The sequence below is a fragment of the Diaporthe batatas genome (genome assembly GCF_019321695.1).
Source record: "Diaporthe batatas strain CRI 302-4 chromosome Unknown Contig00002, whole genome shotgun sequence".
NCBI classification, from domain to species: Eukaryota; Fungi; Ascomycota; class Sordariomycetes; order Diaporthales; family Diaporthaceae; genus Diaporthe; species Diaporthe batatas.
Window position 1 is genome coordinate 2,645,380 of NW_025408549.1, and position 17,234 is coordinate 2,662,613.

Sequence of the window (17,234 nt, forward strand, 5' to 3'; positions counted from 1 at the left end):
GTGGACGCTTCGATTCTGGCTCTGCAGGCGGATGTCCACTGTGGTCCGCTCCTGAAGGGAACGGGCGGTGAATCTCGACTGTGTGTGAATGAACTCGTTTGCGTAAAGCTTCAATGTTGGCCATCTTCAAGAACAGTCAATGCCATGCAATTCAATATCGCTAGGTCGAAATCAAGCTACACAATCCTTTTCCTTGCCTATCCAAGTTTCAACGAACCACGCTGTCGGTCCCATTTCCACGCTGAACGGCAGCCAAGCCCAAGCCCCCCAGCGCTGCCGGCTGGGCAATGATCGCCAAGCTCTGTCGCCAAGCTCTGTCACCGGTGGTGATAGCACTTGGCAAGAGCTTGGTATCATTGATGTTTCCAACAGCCCTATTACTTCGGCTGCAGTTGACTGTTTCCAACCCACCACAACCTGCTGAGTCAATGCACCCAACCTCCAAAACGTAGCATTTAGGTCCGGTGTCTGCCGAACTTGAGTGGTCGGTCACCTGGCGCACTCAGGCAGTAATTTGCGAAAGGCTGGAATCCATAACACGGGCCCCCAACTGTTTGCGAGGTTTACTGCAAGCAGCCAAATGGAAACGACTTCAGGATCGCACCTGAGCCACCAGCTCGGCGGGATGGCCAGTCATCCCCGCAAAGAAGCCTCGACTGCGGCAACATTGACGTGGCACGCCGTCAGCATGAGAAAGGTGCTTCGGGGGAGTGCGCTCGACCCACCTGGGCAGTTGATCAGCACCGGCTAGAGAACACCAGGCCAGAAGCACGTGCTCACTTCGCACTACTGTCTGCAGACTCCTCGGACGTGGTGGCAACAGGGGGCGGGTTTGGCTCATGCACCCCATGAAACCCGAATCCGACGGCGAAATCCATCTCGGCCCTGCCCATCTCCAGCATTGTCCGGGCGTCCAGGCACAGCAGGTAACTCTTCTTGCTGAACCCGTCCAGCACCACGCTCAGCAGGACCCCGTCGTCCTCCTTGATTCCGCCCGGCCGCGCCACAAAGATCGCCTCCCCGGGTGTGTGGCCCGGGGGGTTGTTCCACTGCAGCACAGCTCGTGAGACCAGGTTGGTCTTCAGTATCGTGTCCACGAGTGTTGACCTTCCGCTCATCGCCAGGGAGTAGACAAAGCGGTACGACTTCGTGTGCTGGGCTGGGTTGATAGTCGGTAGCTCCCCGATATGCGGGCTTGGAATTTCCATGGTGCACGTCGACTCCGGTTTGCATGTTGCGCCGCCCTCCGTAGGTTTACTGACCGCAGACCCATCAAAGTGCGCACCATCTCTTCCCTCCAGCAGACCTTCCTCGATGTCCATCTTATGGTTTGTCAGTGGGGGCTTCAGTATAGAGATTGCCCTGGCCGATAAACCACTGAGTACACCGGCCACTAGCCGTGCCTTGTGGCGGAAATTTTTCCCTACTCCCTCTCCCCTTCTGCGAACGGCCCCGGTGAACTTTCTAAACCAATGGTGAAGGGTCGACAGTTGAGGTCGCGGTGATCGTGGTGGGATTGGATGATTCATCGGCAGAGTGAAGGTCCATCTCTTCAGTCGCGGTAGCATTTCCCTGGCCTGCTCTTCTGTTCCCCAGATGGTCCTTGCTTTTCCATCTTGGTTCAACATGGTGTCGTAATAGAATCCCTTCAGAATACTCATGTTGGGATATTCAATCGTATCGCAATTGATGGCCCACCTGGGTTGGCCGTCCCCTGTGCAGCGGTATAGCCTGTCAAAGCAGTTGACGGTGTGAAAGAAGAACGCCGCCTCTGTTTCGAATTCAGCCACGACCCCCCGCCCCTGCAGTCCGTCGATGATGAACCATTTGTTCTTCTTCCTCTGGTCGAAAGGCTTGATTGCATCCAGAACATTCCTGTTCCACAGTACACTAACTCCTTTCAGAGCGATGTGAGAGCTGGGCACGCGTAACACAACAAAGTGTTCGCTCAGGAAGAAGCTGTGAATGTATGCCATCGGTAGGTCTCGCCGACTGATCGTGGCTAGAATCCTGGTTTCCCCGGTGGCCGCGGATACTCGGAATACTTTGTAAGTGGCCTGAAGGCCTGCTTTGATGTTAATGTTGATATAGTCGCCGGTTCGAGGACAGCGCTGAACGTGGGCGCAGGACAGCTCTCCATCAAGCTCCGGGTGTAGTTCATCTTGTCTGGCGATTCCGATGGGCTCGAGAGTCCTCCTGTCCACTTGGCGTAGGAGATGGCAATCGGTGCCAAGCCAGAGCGTGTCCGGCCCGGGCAGGACATCACCGTCCTTAAACACCCACCTAAGGCCAGGCACGTCTAACTGCACGGTGACCCCGATATTTTCTGCCTTCTTGGTCCCTCTCCTCGTATGGGCTACCACCCAGGTGCTCATGACTTTGCCGAACAGGCCAATGCAAGGATCGGCTCGCTGTCCGAAGCTGACAATGTCGCGCATTCCGTTCTTCTGCACATGGTCGACGAAGTCATCGGCTTGCCGCCTTGAGGAGTACCAAACCTTGCTTCCCAGGCCGTCTTTATTAGCGACGATATCGAAGCGGTGGGTATGTGCCAAGCCGTCAAACCAGTGGGAGATGTGAAGTGTCCCTCGGGGAGTATTGTCGACTTTGTTGGCCCCGGGCCCGGTGCGAAAAATACTGCCCGCGGCCCAAGCCGGGATGCGTCCCCGGACTCGGAGCTCAATAGGACCGCGGTGCTCGTCGAGGTTGGTAAACTGTCGTCGCATCCGTCTCGTCAGCAACGGGCCGTCATGTAACCCGAGCAGGCCATCATCCCACCCGAGGGGAAGATGCAGTCCCTAGTGGTGCGCTTGTATTCCAAATCCCGGATACCCGGGTGCTCGAGTCTTGTGAACGTATGTCGATGGTGTATTACTTACTCCTGCTTCGTTGGGCCAGCAGAGGTACGCTCCATCGACGGCGTTGCGGACGGCACGCTCTAGATCTCCCTCCTCATGTTCTTTTAACCTCAAAATTGCGTTTTGATATGAAGGCGTCGCATCAGCTGCCATGGTGAAAGAATGAAACAACGGAAGCTATCTGTTGATAGGGCTGAGAATTCCAGGTCCGAATGTGGTGGTGAGTAGGCGATCTGGATGGTGCTTGATGTTGTCCAAGACAGGTCGCTCTTCGTTTGTTGCTGTTGTTGGGCCACTGAAAAACCAATCCTGGCCAGATTGGAAAGGCCCGCTCTGCAAAGTCACTCTCCTGACGCGCAATGCGCTTTCCCTTGCCAAATTTTCTTCAGATTAAACAGGAACCAAATTATTTTGAATTCGCAGGTGCGAATGGGACCAACGTGACAAATGCACAAGGCGGCCGACGGGTTCGTGAGCATCCCGAATGACACAAGAGTCAGACACAGTGGAACCAAAGTTCAAGACAGACACTCCTACGGATCCTGACGGCCGTTGCCTCCACGTACGAACCCCCAAGAAAAAGGGGCAGTGTAATGGGCAGACTCTGACGATTGAACTGCTGGCTGCATGCATTTTATCAGTGATACCATGGCCGGCAAAATCTCGCGTTGGGATCGTAACGGTGCGCTAAGCAACGTGGGATCCGAGACCACCTGGCCACCAAGGCCTCTATCGACCTGATAGACCGACTCTTGTTTTACTTGAAAGTCTCAAACTAGCGACTCCCATTCTAAGATTGGCATTGCAAACAGGCAGGTGATGCCACTCTGGGCAATGCTGAGCAGGGGATGCAGCTTACAAAATCTTTGAATAGATCCAACGCATTTGATTGGTCGGCACAGCACATCAATGATTTTGCTCCGAAATTACTTATTGGAAGTTCGCCACGCCCATGCCAGCGAGCATGAGCTTGTTGAAGATACGAAGTTCGTGACCAGTAAATGAGCTTGACGAATTAGTTGGCATGGGAAAGCAAGCCGCGGTGGCCCTGCTAATGACCACAGCTTTCCATAGCAGCATCCCTATAATGAAGGCTACGTTTGTTGAAAGATGTAAAGTTTGTGTTACCTAAGTACCTACCCTGTGAGGGAATATCTAAAGTACTGATAGTCAGCTTAGTAGGACCCGTGAAACAACGTCAGCCTCCTCAACCGCATATGATCAACCTGTCATTATCCTAGATCTGACCTGGTCTCTCGCACCCAATTTCTTCCGTGGTCCACCGATGTGTCTTCACAATTCACTGTAAGGATAATTATGGCAGTGTCTCATGGCTCATTCCCTCAGTCGGAAACACTGTATCTATGCGACTTCATCAACGAGAAATGGGACAATTGTGCGGAGACTTTGGTGCGAACCTAGTAGCCCTTGGCCCGGGGGCTACTTGTGTCGATGATTCTAGTGAGCGGCGCCGTCGGGAGCGGTGCCTTCCAGCCTTGTCTGTGCGGCACAAGGCTGAAGCCACGGGCCCACGTACTGTATTTTCTTTTCACTGTTATTGGAACTGCATTTTTTTGTAAACCATTTTTACTGGGTGTATGACGAAGTGAATCACTGCCTTGTGCAAACAATTTTGTCCACGGCGGCTGTTTGCGGTGAATGATCTCGTCCCCAGACGTCTTTTTTTCCGATATAAAAATCTACTCTTTGAACATCCAACTCTCTAACCTCTGTTCATTTTCCACCCACCTGGATTTTGCACCCAGCTCGAGCACTTGAGGTAACCCGCCAAATACAATCCAGTATATCCAAACACGTCAAGACGAGAATATCCCACGACACACCTACCAGAACCACAGCCAACATGATGTTCATCAACGAAATCACCATGGTCTTGACTCTCCTCGCGGCCACCACCCTCGGCCTCGTCCCTGCCGCTGCCCCAGCCATCGGCGAGATGACCTACTACGACCCCAACACCGGCAACCAGGTCGCGTGCGGTGGTTTCTTCCAGCCCGCCGACCGGATTGCCGCCGTGGGAGCGGCCCACTTCGACGGCAAGGATGTCTGCGGCAAGGTCGCGTCCGTCACTCACAACGGCAAGACGGTCACCGCCGTCATCCGTGACCGCTGCGAGGCCTGCAAGCCCGGCGACATCGACGTCACCCCGACCGTCTTCCAGGAGCTTGCCCCCCTCGGGGCTGGCCGCGTCCCTGGCGTGTCTTGGACTCTTGCCTAAGGTGAGCACTTGGTCTTGCCTTTACTCACCAGATGTCTTCTAACTCCGAGTGGTTATGCTGACGGCCCTTTTGGACAGTCTTGCGATGCCTGCTCGCGCCGCCAGGATCTGGGTCTTGGTTTGATAACAGTCTTTGGCAACAACGGGCATGGAAACTCTGGGATTTTGGGAATGGACTGAAGGGTTGACAAGCAAAACTGAAAACGTCTTCTTTCATGGCAACATCCGGTGGAATGACATCAAAATCGCGCGCAAAACCACAGGCAGCTCCTCATAGTTTCATGTCAACGCATGAAGATAGTTACCTTGGTACTCAGTCTGGGAAGCCAAATGAGTTCCAGTCAAACACGTCCGAGAATCCTCCCGCAGCCACATTGGATAAGCCTATTTCCAAAGTATCCTAGTCATAGTAGCCGCCAGGCTGGCAACCTGGACGACCCTGCAGACCCATGATATCCTGATACATAGGTGGGCATAGTCTGCGCCCAAGGCTGACCAAGGCCTCCCCCTACTGGTGCTAGGCTCTGCATGAGCGAGCCGTGCCACGCATTGTCCTGTATATTCTGTCACGATCCACGATACTTCTAACGTTCTGCCCACTGTTCCGGCAATCTCACCGTGCACATCATCCCAGGCCTGCAAGATGAGCCGCGAACTGACGACAGAGACGGCGTCGACCAGCCTCCGCTCCATTGTGTGCGCTGCGTAGCTCCCGCCCAGCACAACGCCATGCCACGTGGGAGGCCGGAGGCGCTGGAGCAGGTGGGTTCTAGCCATGGACACTCACACGGAACTGTGGATGACGATGAAAAGACAAGCTCAAGAAGGCAAGATGGGGCGTCCGCGGTGGTAAGAGGAAGCCAGGTGCTCGCACATTGTGGATTAAATTAAATGTATGCTTTTTCTTTCTCCCTTTATCCCTCTCTCTATCCCCCCCTCTCTCCTTTTTCTTCTTTTTTCCCCCATAATCTTACACATGTGAAAATACACCATACCAATATGCCTTGACATCGTTGCATCAAATCGGCTTTCCCTGTCGTTCTAAGACGGGCAATGAGCCTCGGTTTTTGAAGAGCTCTGGAGTGATTAAATGAGCTGGCTAGCATCCATACGAGATGCTCACAGTGTCAGAACCACGACTGTTGGGTTTGTTGGGACAATGTGTCGCGTCGCGCTTTGAGCCTAGCCCTTGAGTAGGTTTTTGTGCGGTCCTTGACACGCCGGCATGAATATTTCTGCCGTGGCCTCGGCGACAGGCCCTCTGTGGGCACTGAATTCGTGATCTGGGTACAGGGCTCTTGTGTGTTCCGACGTCGAAGGAGTCAAATAAGGTCTTGGACTGCCACATGACCCGGCTTCTTGCCAGGCCACAGGGGTTGGTATCAAATTCGCAATCACACTAGCCGCTATGCCTTGAAATCGCTCATGCTTCGACATATCCACCACATAGTCCTCCTCTATCCACGCGCCCTGGGTCTCAGGACGACGCGAAGGACAGCAACCTGGCGCAACGTATCCAATTATTGGGCCTGCTGCCTTATTCCTCCACGCAACACTCGTCGTTTGTTTATTGCCTGCGTCGGGTTCCGTGACCACGGCTCTATTCAGCTATGTCGGCTGTATTGTTGGCTCGCAGTGGTCGCAGGCTAGCCAACCAACACGCAGGCCAAGCCTCGCCGCTGCTCTCTATCCCATCTCTTACTCCCCGACCTTGACCCCATCAGCCTGCTTTTGCCTAGCCAGCTTGTCGAGCTTCTCGGTGGCGGCCTTCAGGCTGTTGACGTCGGCGCCGCGTATCAGCGACTGCCCGTTGACAGCGACCTGCTTGCCGTTTTTGAAGAACATAAAAGTGGGCATGGCACTGACGCCGTACTGCACGGCGACCTGCTGGACTTTGTCTACGTTGACCTTGGCGAAGGCGAGGTACCCGGGAACCGTCGAAGCCTTGGCGAACTGCTCGTACATGGGGGCTATCGCCTTGCAGGGGCCGCACCAGTCGGCGTAGAAGTCTGTGACGACGTACATTGTCTTGTCCAGGAGCGACTGGAACTCGGCGGGGCTCGATATGTGGTTGACCGACATGTTTGCGGCGGATGTTTTATGCTTTGGAGAGGATTGAGCGGGCGTATCGTCTGGTGTGTAGTGCGCTACCGGTGGGAGGTATACGGTTTGTTTTAAATCTTAAGAAATAGCTTTACGGAGTTCGACGGCTTTGGCAGGGTTTGGCAAGGTTTGGTCGGGATGATGTGCTTGCGATCTCGAATCGCTGGGGGCGCGGGTTGAAGTGGGAAGCTCTTATCTTATCAAGGCCCGTGGAGGGGTCCCGTTTACAATTAGTCAGCCCAGACGGTCCCTGGAATTTGGGGCGTTGGTGGCTGACGCAATTGGGGAAGAACGTCCAGGGGCTTCTAGAAAGGACGTTTCTCAGGCACCGTTCAGGAGCCTTGGGACCTGACATGGTCTCTCCATTTCCGACATGACCAAATTGACACGCAGCTTTCAACTTTTCGAAACAGGCATGTATTAATAATATTCATCCATCTGTCTCATCACGCCCTGCTCTTGATAATATCACTGGCCTTCTCAGCAACAGCATACATGGTGGCCTGCAGGTGCGCGGCGGGGATGAGCGGCAGGATGCTCGCGTCGATGATGCTCAGCCGCTGCGTCCCGTAGACCCTCAGCTCGGGGTCCACCACTCCGCCCTTGTTGCGTGGCATCATGGGGCAGCTGCAGCTGGGGTGGGCAAAGGTAGGGTTAAGCAGGCCGGCAGCTAGCAGCGAATCGATCACAGCGTCCGCCGTCGTCGCGCCCGCCCCGGGGACGGCCTCGACGGGCTCCATGTCCGCCGTGGCCTCGGTGCCAAACAGCCGGCGCGTGTACTCGACGCCCGCGAGCAGCACCGACCGGTCGAACGGGTTCGTCAGCGCGTTGTGCAGCACCAGCGGCACCCCGTACGGGTCCGCCGAGTCAAGATGAACTGTCCCGCGCGACATCGGCTTCATCACAGCGGTCGCCACGAACCCGCCCCCTGCCGCGGGGAGCTCGGCTGCCGCGACCGTGCCCGCGCGGTGGTCGGCGGCCAGGATGGTGCGCTGGTGCTCGAACCCGGCCTGGAGGTCGGCGTTGCCTGCGTAGATGGCCGGCAGGTGGGCGCTGGGGTCTTGGGCCTCGAGCGCGTCCACCAGAGACTCGGCGCCGCTGGTGAGCATCTCCAGGGAGGGGAAGGCGATGTAGGTGGCTTGTGCCTTGGTCAGGGGCCCGGTGTTGTTCTGGTGGTAGAGGTCGTAGGCCTCGTTGAAGAAAGTCTGGTTGGTGGATGGCTCTGAGGGACCGGGGAAGCTGTTCTTCACTGGATCTGGTCGTCAGCCTTTTTGTTCTGCCCCTGATTCGGGTCCAGTCTCGGCAGGAGCTTACCTGTCCAGCTAATGTAGCCCACAGGGTGGTCTTGGAAGTTGCTCCCGACGGCGGGGAAGTCAATCTTGGTCTCAATGCCAGCTGCCTCGAGGACCTCCTTGGGACCAATACCACTCCACTGGAGCAACTGAGGGGTGAAGACGCCGCCCGCCGCGAGGACAACCTCCTTCCTCGCTGAGAACACCAAGGTATCGTTATTGGAGCGGTCCAGAACCTTGACTCCGGTCGCCACAAGCGGCGAGACGCTGCTGGCGCTGTCTTCGAAGAGAATCTCCCGGACTTGGTGCATCGGCAGAAGCTTAAGGTTGCTTCGGTACGATACCGTGTCATAGTATGCGTACAGCGACGAAGAACGCGTCTTGTTCGCGGGATTAATGGACGATGGGGCCCAGAAATGGCCAATGGCCTCTCCAGTTGCGTGCTCTTCAACAAATGGCAGACCAAGCTCGTTGAACCCATCGATGATCTTGTCTATGACAGGTCAGCCTCTGCAGACGCACCCTCAGAACTCGGCTTACTTACACAAATCAGGGGCTTGCCAATCAGGATAGCTGGCTTGCGCCGGCCCATCTTGGCCCCATGCAGATACGTCGTACGAGTAGTTGTACGTCGCTTGAACCTCAGGCGTGGGCGGTGTAAATGTCACGGACTAGGAGCGGGCGTTAACCATATGCAATTGGAGTGAATCCGGAACAACAAACCTTTCTCATGTAAGGGTTTAAGCCCTCCCAACCCCAACCTGGGTTGCCCAATGCCTCAAATGCGTCGATATCGGCGACAGAGGGATAGTCCCATGTCATGCCATTGACCTGCGATCCGCCGCCGATAACTTGCGAGACCCTGACGCCGAAGGTCTGGTTTCCCATACCCGGCTCTGGGACAGAAGGGATATCGCGCAGATTGCTTGGCCCGGACGTGCTGATCACCGTGGCGTAGTACGGGATTTGCGTCTTGTTGCTGCGGTCAAAGGTGCCATAATCCAGAACCAGAACCGAAACTGTCACAGGTCAGAATGTCTCGGTGGAAGTACTGGCATGACCACATGTCTCAGTGTTGGAGTCATCTTACCATCAGCGTCCTCGGACAGACGTGCCGCGGCGACGAGGCCAGTGAGACCTCCTCCCACGATCACGTAGTCGTACTCGGCGTCCGCCTTTTCGATGGGCGCTCCGGCCGCAAGAGCGGCGGAGACCGACACAGCGCCCAGGGAAAGTAACCTGACCATCTCGTGCGATGCCGAAGGCTTGAGATAGAGGCTTTGCAAGAACGACAACGGACTGTGAGGACACCAGACTAAGAAAGGGTAAGAGGTCGTGATCAGAGTAGTCCTAGCAGGCGCTCTGGTGGGTGGCAATCTACATCGTGTGCTTCACGTTATATAGATATTTCTTGACCCCACCATTACAGCAGTAAGAGCGGGCCAGGTCCGAGACCTCGGTCTGCAGGCGGAACTTCACCATTATCGCTGTACGACGTGCATAGCTTGTAATCGGGCCATGTCTTCGGCGAACAATTTTCCACCTGGGCATGCAAGCTCTTTGGCTGATCTTGGCTGGTCCCCTGACGACTAGCCCCCGCCGTGTCCCCAGCATATGCAGCTAGGTACCTAGGTAGTTATGCCATGCATTCTGTGTTGCTTTGCAACTGGAGCGCAGAACTTGGAAACCGTTGAGCCGGAAAGGGTCAAAGAAAAAGTTCTAGAAGGCCACCCAGCACGTGGTACAAGCCGTAACTAAGCACCGCTGCATATGACACATTCTTCATCATTTTGTCCTTCATGCAACATGCACCTCACGTCCCGAGTTGCATCTGCTCTCTCCGCTCAAGTGCAGCCGAATGCGACTCGAATCAGAGTACTATCTGGGGAGGGCGTATTTCGCAGCGGTGAGCGCGTCCTATTGGGCCAGTATAAACTCCCATGCGCCAGCTAAACGAAGCGAGAATCCTTCAGGCGGGCCGAGTGCTCGGATATGGAATAGACTCGGCAGCACTTCTTGGGGACGCACACCCGACCCGCCGCAGCGGCATCGTTTTGCCACATTTCTTTTGGCTGCAGCCTGGAGGCACTGGGCCCGAAGCGAGATTCGCCAAGGCGAGTGAGAGCTACTCATGCAGGTCGTCTTACACCATATCTGCCGCGGTGGGTATCCTTAAAAGTCCAAATGCTTCTACATATTCTCGACATGAACAGATATGCGCCAGCCACCGCCAGAGCGGACAGATATTTTTTGTGAACTAGCCCCAACGGTGGGGCTTTTACCGGATCATGAGGCAGAAATCTTGGCATTGTGCTGTCAGTCTTTCCACTGGCTACTCTGGCAATTTCTGACCCGCATAAGTGGCGATATGGACCGTGACCAAGTTGCGACAATGTGCGATCGTTTCTCATAGACTGTGTAACCAAGTGTTACCAGTTCGAACGTAAATATCGATATCAGACAGTCGATCTCACGAGGTCGCCCCATTGGTGCTGGACAATCAAAACAAATATGGAAAGATGGGCCTCCATTTGGCCAGCCATCTGATGCATGCGCAAACCAATACCTGATGAGAGGCTTGTGGATGTGTGGCAGCATTGGAGAACACAGCTATCAGCCATGTTGCAAGTTGCTCGAAATGCTCTGGTGCCTGCCAAGGTTCCAAGTCGTACTTCCGTTTAAAATGAAAGCCCAGTTCCCGTCTTCATACGGAACAAGTACCGTGAGAGACAGGAAATTATAGAGCATGAGCTATCACGCCGCCACAAAACCCTTGACCGACTTGATGATCTGCGCAGCCAGCTGCTGAGGCTGGCTCTCGAACGGCATGTGCCCGGTCCGGAAGTCAACTACCTCCCAGCTGACCTTGGTCTTCTCCAACCACATATCCTGCAGCACTGACGGGTTACAGCAGTCCAACAGAGTGCGCACATAAACTCTCTTCCCGTCGAAACCACTGTCGGCCCAAGCTGGCGCCGAAGCCTTGGTCTCGAACGCGAGGTTGGCGTGAGGGAGCATGCGGCTTTCTAGCTCTGTGCTCTGTGCTGGGGCGCAGTCATTGTAGAGTATTTCCATGGCCGGCTCGATGAGAGCCAGACCCTTCGAGGGCTGAGGAATCCGGATTAGTAGGATGCTCTTGCTTGAAGCAGAAACGAGGGATGGACTTGAGATACCTTGTCCAATTTGATGAATGGAGGATAGGTACCTCCGACAGCATCAGAAAGAGACTCATTTTCCAGCGTGATATTCCCGGCCACGTAGATCAACCCGACTACGCCGGAGGCATGGCCCTGGCCCTTGCGCGTTGCTTTGTCAAGACCCTTGGCAGCCCCTCCTGCTACGACACCTCCATACGAGTGAGCCAGGATGACGATGTCCTTTCCCTGTTCTTCGATTAGAGGGAGGAGAACCTTCTGTCGGAGAGACTTAATGTCTTCCGAGGCTGTCGCAGACGTGGGATCGGCTGGATTGCAGCTTGGATATGGTCCAGGGGCAGTCTTCAGTCCGGCCTGCTCAAAATGAGGCAACAGCTTGCCATATCCTGCGGGCGTGCCGAATGCGCCCGGTACGAGGACCAGTGTAGGGAGCGTTGGAGAAGACATTCTCATACGTAGTTGAGGATTGTAATGAAGAAGATTTGACTAGATGCACAGAAGCAGACCGGGGAAAGATGATGAGCAATGGATTCTAAATACCAAAGCTGGGGGTGATTTTCTAATTGTAGGCGGGGTCTCATCACTTCACCTGCAGTGAGAAGCATTACCACCTGGGCAGGGTCGTGTAGGTGGGATTCGCGTGCTGCGGCGCTGCATGGTAACAACAAACCCTTGCAGCAGCGCAGGAGCTGAGAGGATACAGCTGTAGCACAATCTAGACTTCAATTTTCGCAAACCAACAAGCACGCGGATTCATTCTTGTTGGTTGTTAGCGGGGACTGGTTAGTTTGGTGATTGGTGCATTCCAAGGTTGTACTGAGCGCATATGCACCATCACAGCTGTTGGGCCTAAAAGAGCGGCACCGATGAGACCATGGAGCTGTATAACACGCGCTTACTACTCGGCAGATGCAATAATAGTTCCCAATGGAAGGGAAATAGTAGGGCAGGAGATGCAGAGAAGGATACACAAGAGAAAAGGAAAGAAGTCAAACACGGAGTGCCAGCACCGTGCGGTACAGTCCCAACAATACACAGGAGTAGCCAATGTTGACAAGTCTGGCGGTTTCGAGTATGCTGTTTAAGGTCATCCGATCAACTCCATACCTAGGTATACAGATGATCAACTCGATTTTCGGAAGTTTGGCACCATGATCGGCCTTCAAACCAGACTCGACCGTGATTTTCAGTATCGGCACTGCTTACCTACCCCGGGCTCGCAATGTTTACGATGGTTTCTTTGGTCTTCATCTTCCCAACTTGTGTCCCGACCCGGTGGCCTGTCTCGATTTTTGAGGGCTAGTGCCGTTTAAGGCTCCGCATGAGTAGGCCAGAGCTGAGAAAAGTGCCGCATAATAGCAAAGTTTATGGAAGGCTTCACATAAGTTTCCATGTGAGAATCCATATACAAATGTACATACGAGTTTAACAACAAACTCCAATGTGAAAGGAACATTTACTTAATGGTGACATTTCATTCCAGACCTCGGGACCTAGTTAGACGAACAGTTCCCAGGGCCCCGTCAGGGGCTATTCATCTAAGGTTTCCTATCTCTCATCGATCACATTGTCAGTACAGAGTACGTGATCCCAGCATATAACTTCCCAATGAATGACAGCTGAAAATTGTGCAAGTATTGCGAGGTGGGCAAGCTCATGACCGGACTATATATACTATTAAGTTACTGCGGCTATAAATGGCTCATTAAGTTTAACTATATGAACGCCTTCTCAGCTCATTTTCCAGTGTATTTTTTATTCTATGCAGATTATTCAGTAGCTGGCCGTTGAGCAAAGGCAGACACCAGAGGAAATGCACTGTCTTGTTTCATTACGGATTCTTCCTCGGCTTTCTCAGGCAATTTAGCTAGGGACTCTGAAAGTGGCGAAGGAATTTCAGGCTTCGCTACTACGTTTAAAACAAAATTAGCAGCCGGTAACATGAAGATGCCTCAGAGGACTTGAAAATTTTCGAGCATTGCCTACACCTCCTGTGAAGGCTAGTAAGACGTTGGCGCCGACGTCGAGGTCGTTTCGCTCATATTGGACGGTTTCGAAGTCCTCTTCCCGAAACCAGCCGTCCGGGGCATATTCTTACCATAAATCTACTCGGTACCGGCGCCGGCGGTGGCTCACGCATAGCAGGATCGCGCACAGTTCCAGTCACGTCCATCTCGAGGAGCTGGATCCAGCCGCCGGGTTGGCAACAGGTTATGCACGATCTGCTGCGGCGTCACCATCACACAGTGGTCAACGATCAAGGCTGACGTGTCTTTTTCTTTCTTCCTTTTTTGGAAAAGAAGAATACGCACACAATGCTGATACGAGTGTAAGAAGACTGGGCATGTGGCCGCAGCCTCTTGCCGCTCAGACAAGGCTACATATGTAAGTTCCTAGGTCCTAAGTAGGTGGGAGGCATCACATGTATGCAGAAAGGAGAAAATTTGCTGTCTATACTACCAAATCGTATAATCAAAACAAGTAATGAGTAGATTAGCTGCAGCCACAATTACTTCAAGTTCTTGGAAGAACGGGCAAAAAGACAAAACATACAGCACCGGGTATTCGCTGGTCGTCACCGACCCAACTACTAATCCAGCGATTACAGACTTGACTAAGGGAGAGCAGACGGGATCCCGTATTTTCCTGTATCTATGGCCGTATGTGGTGGAGTGTCTGGCGTGAAGCCTCATATCCGGAGGTTTCAGTCTCATCACACGTCTACAAACGATTCGGGCTTTTGAGGGTTTCACAGATCCGAGGATAGACCGGAACGTAATTAATGTAACGGACTTCAGGAACACATGTTGTTTGCCCATATACCCTACGTAGGCTGATTGTAAATCACAAACCATCAATGCAAGGCTGAGGACATAACAGGACTTTGAGGATTGGCTCAACGCAGGATGCATTAACTCCGGCCGGCGCGGGCGGAAACGCGCCCGCAGCCGCCCGCAGCGGCCGCACATGCCACTGTCTGAGAAAAACGAAGTTGCGCCCCCCCCCCCGGCTAAATTACCCCTGTTCAAAAGTTAAACTAATCTCTTAACTCTCTTTTAAGAGTAATTTTCTTTTAATAACTCTTTTAATACTTAATTTAAAAATATATAAAAAATATATTTATAATCCTTATTAAAATTTTTATATAAATATATTTTTAAAATATTTATTATAAGCTTATATTATAAAAGGTATAGAGGCTATTAAGTTAATAAAATAAGAAAGTGCATAGACTTATTAGTTAGTTCTATTAATAATTAACCTCTAACTTTAGTAATATAAAGACTTTAAATAAAAATTATTTTAAAAATTTATATTTATAAAGATATTTATAAGGATTATAAAAGTGTTTTTTATATATTTTTAAGTTAAGTATAAAGAGAGTTATTAAAAGAAGTATATTTTAAAAGGGAGTTAAGAGATTGGTTTAACTTTTTGAACAGGGGTTATTTAACCGGGGGGGGGGCGCAACTTCGTTTTTCTCAGACAGCAAGCCAACCTTATTGCACATGTGAGTTTCACGGATTGGCCGGGTTCGCCGGTGTGCCCGTAAGTCGTCGCACAGCCTGCACAGGTCAGACGACTTAGTTAAAAGTTTGGGCCTGCAAGCCTACCAGATCCATCCTTAAATCCGAACCAAAGCCCGTATGACGTGCAGGACATCACTGGCAAAAAAAATGAAGCTTCCTGTGTCATTCAGGGCTGAGTCTTTGACGGATTGCCTCGCTCTGCCTATAAAGCTTGCAAGCTCCGTGCTAACCCTAGAACTCAAACCTTAGAATAGTCTCAAGCACAACACCTTCAATTCTACAAAATCAATTGCAAGACGAGACAGACAGCTAAGGTTCAGACACAATTCAACCAACATGACGGGCCCACCATTCACTCTCCCGAGCAAGTACGCAGAGGTTCACAAGCGGGAGAATCAGCGCGGCGTAGGCGATGCTCGGCCAACTGGTGTGCAGATCCTCAAAGACGAGAACAGATTCGACGGGTCCCTCGACAAGAAAGTAGCAGTTGTCACGGGCTGCTCCTCAGGCATCGGAGTTCCAACAGTCGAGGCTCTTGCGGCAGCGGGATGCATCGTTTATGGCGGCGTCAGGGGAGCCAGTATTGAACGCGCAAAAGAGGCGTTCTCATCAGTACTAAAGGACCCTCGGACCAAAGATAAGGTTCATCTACTAGATCTGGATTTGACGAGCCTTGCAAGCGTCAAGGGTTTTGCCGATGAAATCAAGAAGAGGGAGTCGCGCGTCAATCTCCTTATCAACAATGCCGGGATCATGGCTGTTCCTACGCGGGTGCTCACCAAAGACGGCTTCGAGTCTCAAATTGGAACCAACCATCTTGCCCACTTCTACCTCTTTCAAAACCTCAAGGACCTCTTGATTGCAGGATCCAAGGCCTCGCCAGACTTTGCATCCCGTGTTGTCTGTGTCAGCAGTTCTGCGCACAAAAACAACCCCGTCATTCTAGACGACATCAACCTCGCCAAGCCCGGGAGCTACGAACAATGGAAAGCATATGGCAATTCCAAGACTGCTAACATCTGGATGGCAAATCACATAGAGCGCCTCTATTCGTCTCAGGGAATCCACGCCTACTCACTCATGCCAGGTGGCATCGCGACGCCGCTGCAGAAGCACGTGCCAGAAATGATGGAGTCTGTCAAGGAGCTGGAGACGGTTAAGAACTACATGAAGAACACGGAGCAGGGGTGCGCGACGACCATCTGGGCGGCCACGGCACGCGATCTTGAGGGCAGAGGAGGAGTGTTTTGTGAGGATTGTTGTGTCATCGGAAAAATGGACACCGTGGGCAACAATGGAATTGACAACCTTGCTCCTGGGTACGCTGAATGGGCCTATGATCCTGAAGGGGAGGAGAAGCTGTGGAAGGTGAGCAACGAGTTGGTTGGACTCGAGGCCAATGCTTAGGGGTCCTACTCAGACATCTGCTTTTTTGATGGGCTAGGAAAAAATACACGATGCGTTCTTTCGAAATGGACCAGCGTAAATAGATCTGACAATGATATTGCAAGATTGATTGGAGTCTCAGACAAAAGATCTTCACGTCCATGCTTCGTCCGTCGTCGATGCTTACGCGCTTAACTGGCATTAACTTTTCAATAACTACGATGTCCCGCTACGAGTCTTGCAAAAAGGGCTGGCCAAGAAATTGATGGCGTGATTTGCCGGCAATGCTAATGCCAATGCTTATCGTAGAGAAGCGGCATCTAGTAGGACCGACATGTCCCAAAGTTCTGGGGTGATTTACGAGTTTCCTACGGTCGTTCTGGGGCAGGGTGACCGATGCCGGAGTGGGCTGTTCCAAGGTTGCCATGTGGGAGCATTTTCTCGAACAATGACCTGTTCGAACCGCATATGCATGCATACTGGCTTGCGGAGAGCTGGGGAACGCGGGATGGGGGAGACCTCGGACAAAGGGACAAAATGTGGGAGGAGAGAAAGTCTGGGACACATCTGGAGATACGGAGTACAGTGGGTGGCATTAGGAAGGCGTGTAAACACGGTCAAAACGGCGAGGCGGTTGAAGTTAGGGGCTCATTACGGTGGTCGAGGACAAG

At 52.8% G+C, this 17,234-nt stretch overlaps 6 protein-coding genes across 6 annotated transcripts; 2 read left to right on the forward strand and 4 right to left on the reverse strand.

The window, feature by feature from the left end:
* Positions 1 to 417: 417 nt before the first annotated feature.
* Positions 418 to 3,184, reverse strand: KVR01_001729 (uncharacterized protein). Its single transcript, XM_044784754.1, has 3 exons — positions 2,880 to 3,184; positions 2,210 to 2,714; positions 418 to 2,134 (listed from the first exon to the last, which is right to left on the reverse strand). Exons 1-3 carry the CDS (start codon positions 3,009 to 3,011, stop codon positions 777 to 779), a joined length of 1,995 nt encoding a protein of 664 aa, XP_044649684.1. The 5' UTR covers positions 3,012 to 3,184; the 3' UTR covers positions 418 to 776.
* Positions 3,185 to 4,722: 1,538 nt separating this feature from the next.
* On the forward strand, positions 4,723 to 5,097 carry KVR01_001810 (uncharacterized protein; the record flags this gene model as incomplete). The annotated part of the gene is made up of 1 exon (XM_044784463.1): positions 4,723 to 5,097. The coding sequence occupies one exon, from the start codon at positions 4,723 to 4,725 to the stop codon at positions 5,095 to 5,097; it is 375 nt and encodes a 124-aa protein (XP_044649765.1).
* Positions 5,098 to 6,011: 914 nt separating this feature from the next.
* KVR01_001801 (uncharacterized protein) lies at positions 6,012 to 7,364 on the reverse strand. The gene has a single exon (XM_044783551.1). The coding sequence runs from the start codon at positions 7,177 to 7,179 to the stop codon at positions 6,796 to 6,798; it is 384 nt and encodes a 127-aa protein (XP_044649756.1). The 5' UTR covers positions 7,180 to 7,364; the 3' UTR covers positions 6,012 to 6,795.
* Positions 7,365 to 7,646: 282 nt separating this feature from the next.
* On the reverse strand, positions 7,647 to 9,739 carry KVR01_001563 (uncharacterized protein; the record flags this gene model as incomplete). The annotated part of the gene is made up of 5 exons (XM_044794450.1): positions 7,647 to 8,449; positions 8,515 to 8,985; positions 9,037 to 9,163; positions 9,216 to 9,511; positions 9,583 to 9,739. The coding sequence occupies 5 exons, from the start codon at positions 9,737 to 9,739 to the stop codon at positions 7,647 to 7,649; spliced, it is 1,854 nt and encodes a 617-aa protein (XP_044649518.1).
* Positions 9,740 to 11,246: 1,507 nt separating this feature from the next.
* Positions 11,247 to 12,094, reverse strand: KVR01_001355 (uncharacterized protein; the record flags this gene model as incomplete). The annotated part of the gene is made up of 2 exons (XM_044785985.1): positions 11,247 to 11,600; positions 11,666 to 12,094. The coding sequence occupies 2 exons, from the start codon at positions 12,092 to 12,094 to the stop codon at positions 11,247 to 11,249; spliced, it is 783 nt and encodes a 260-aa protein (XP_044649310.1).
* Positions 12,095 to 15,319: 3,225 nt separating this feature from the next.
* On the forward strand, positions 15,320 to 16,704 carry KVR01_001433 (uncharacterized protein). The gene has a single exon (XM_044789145.1). It carries the CDS (start codon positions 15,514 to 15,516, stop codon positions 16,582 to 16,584), a length of 1,071 nt encoding a protein of 356 aa, XP_044649388.1. The 5' UTR covers positions 15,320 to 15,513; the 3' UTR covers positions 16,585 to 16,704.
* Positions 16,705 to 17,234: the final 530 nt, after the last annotated feature.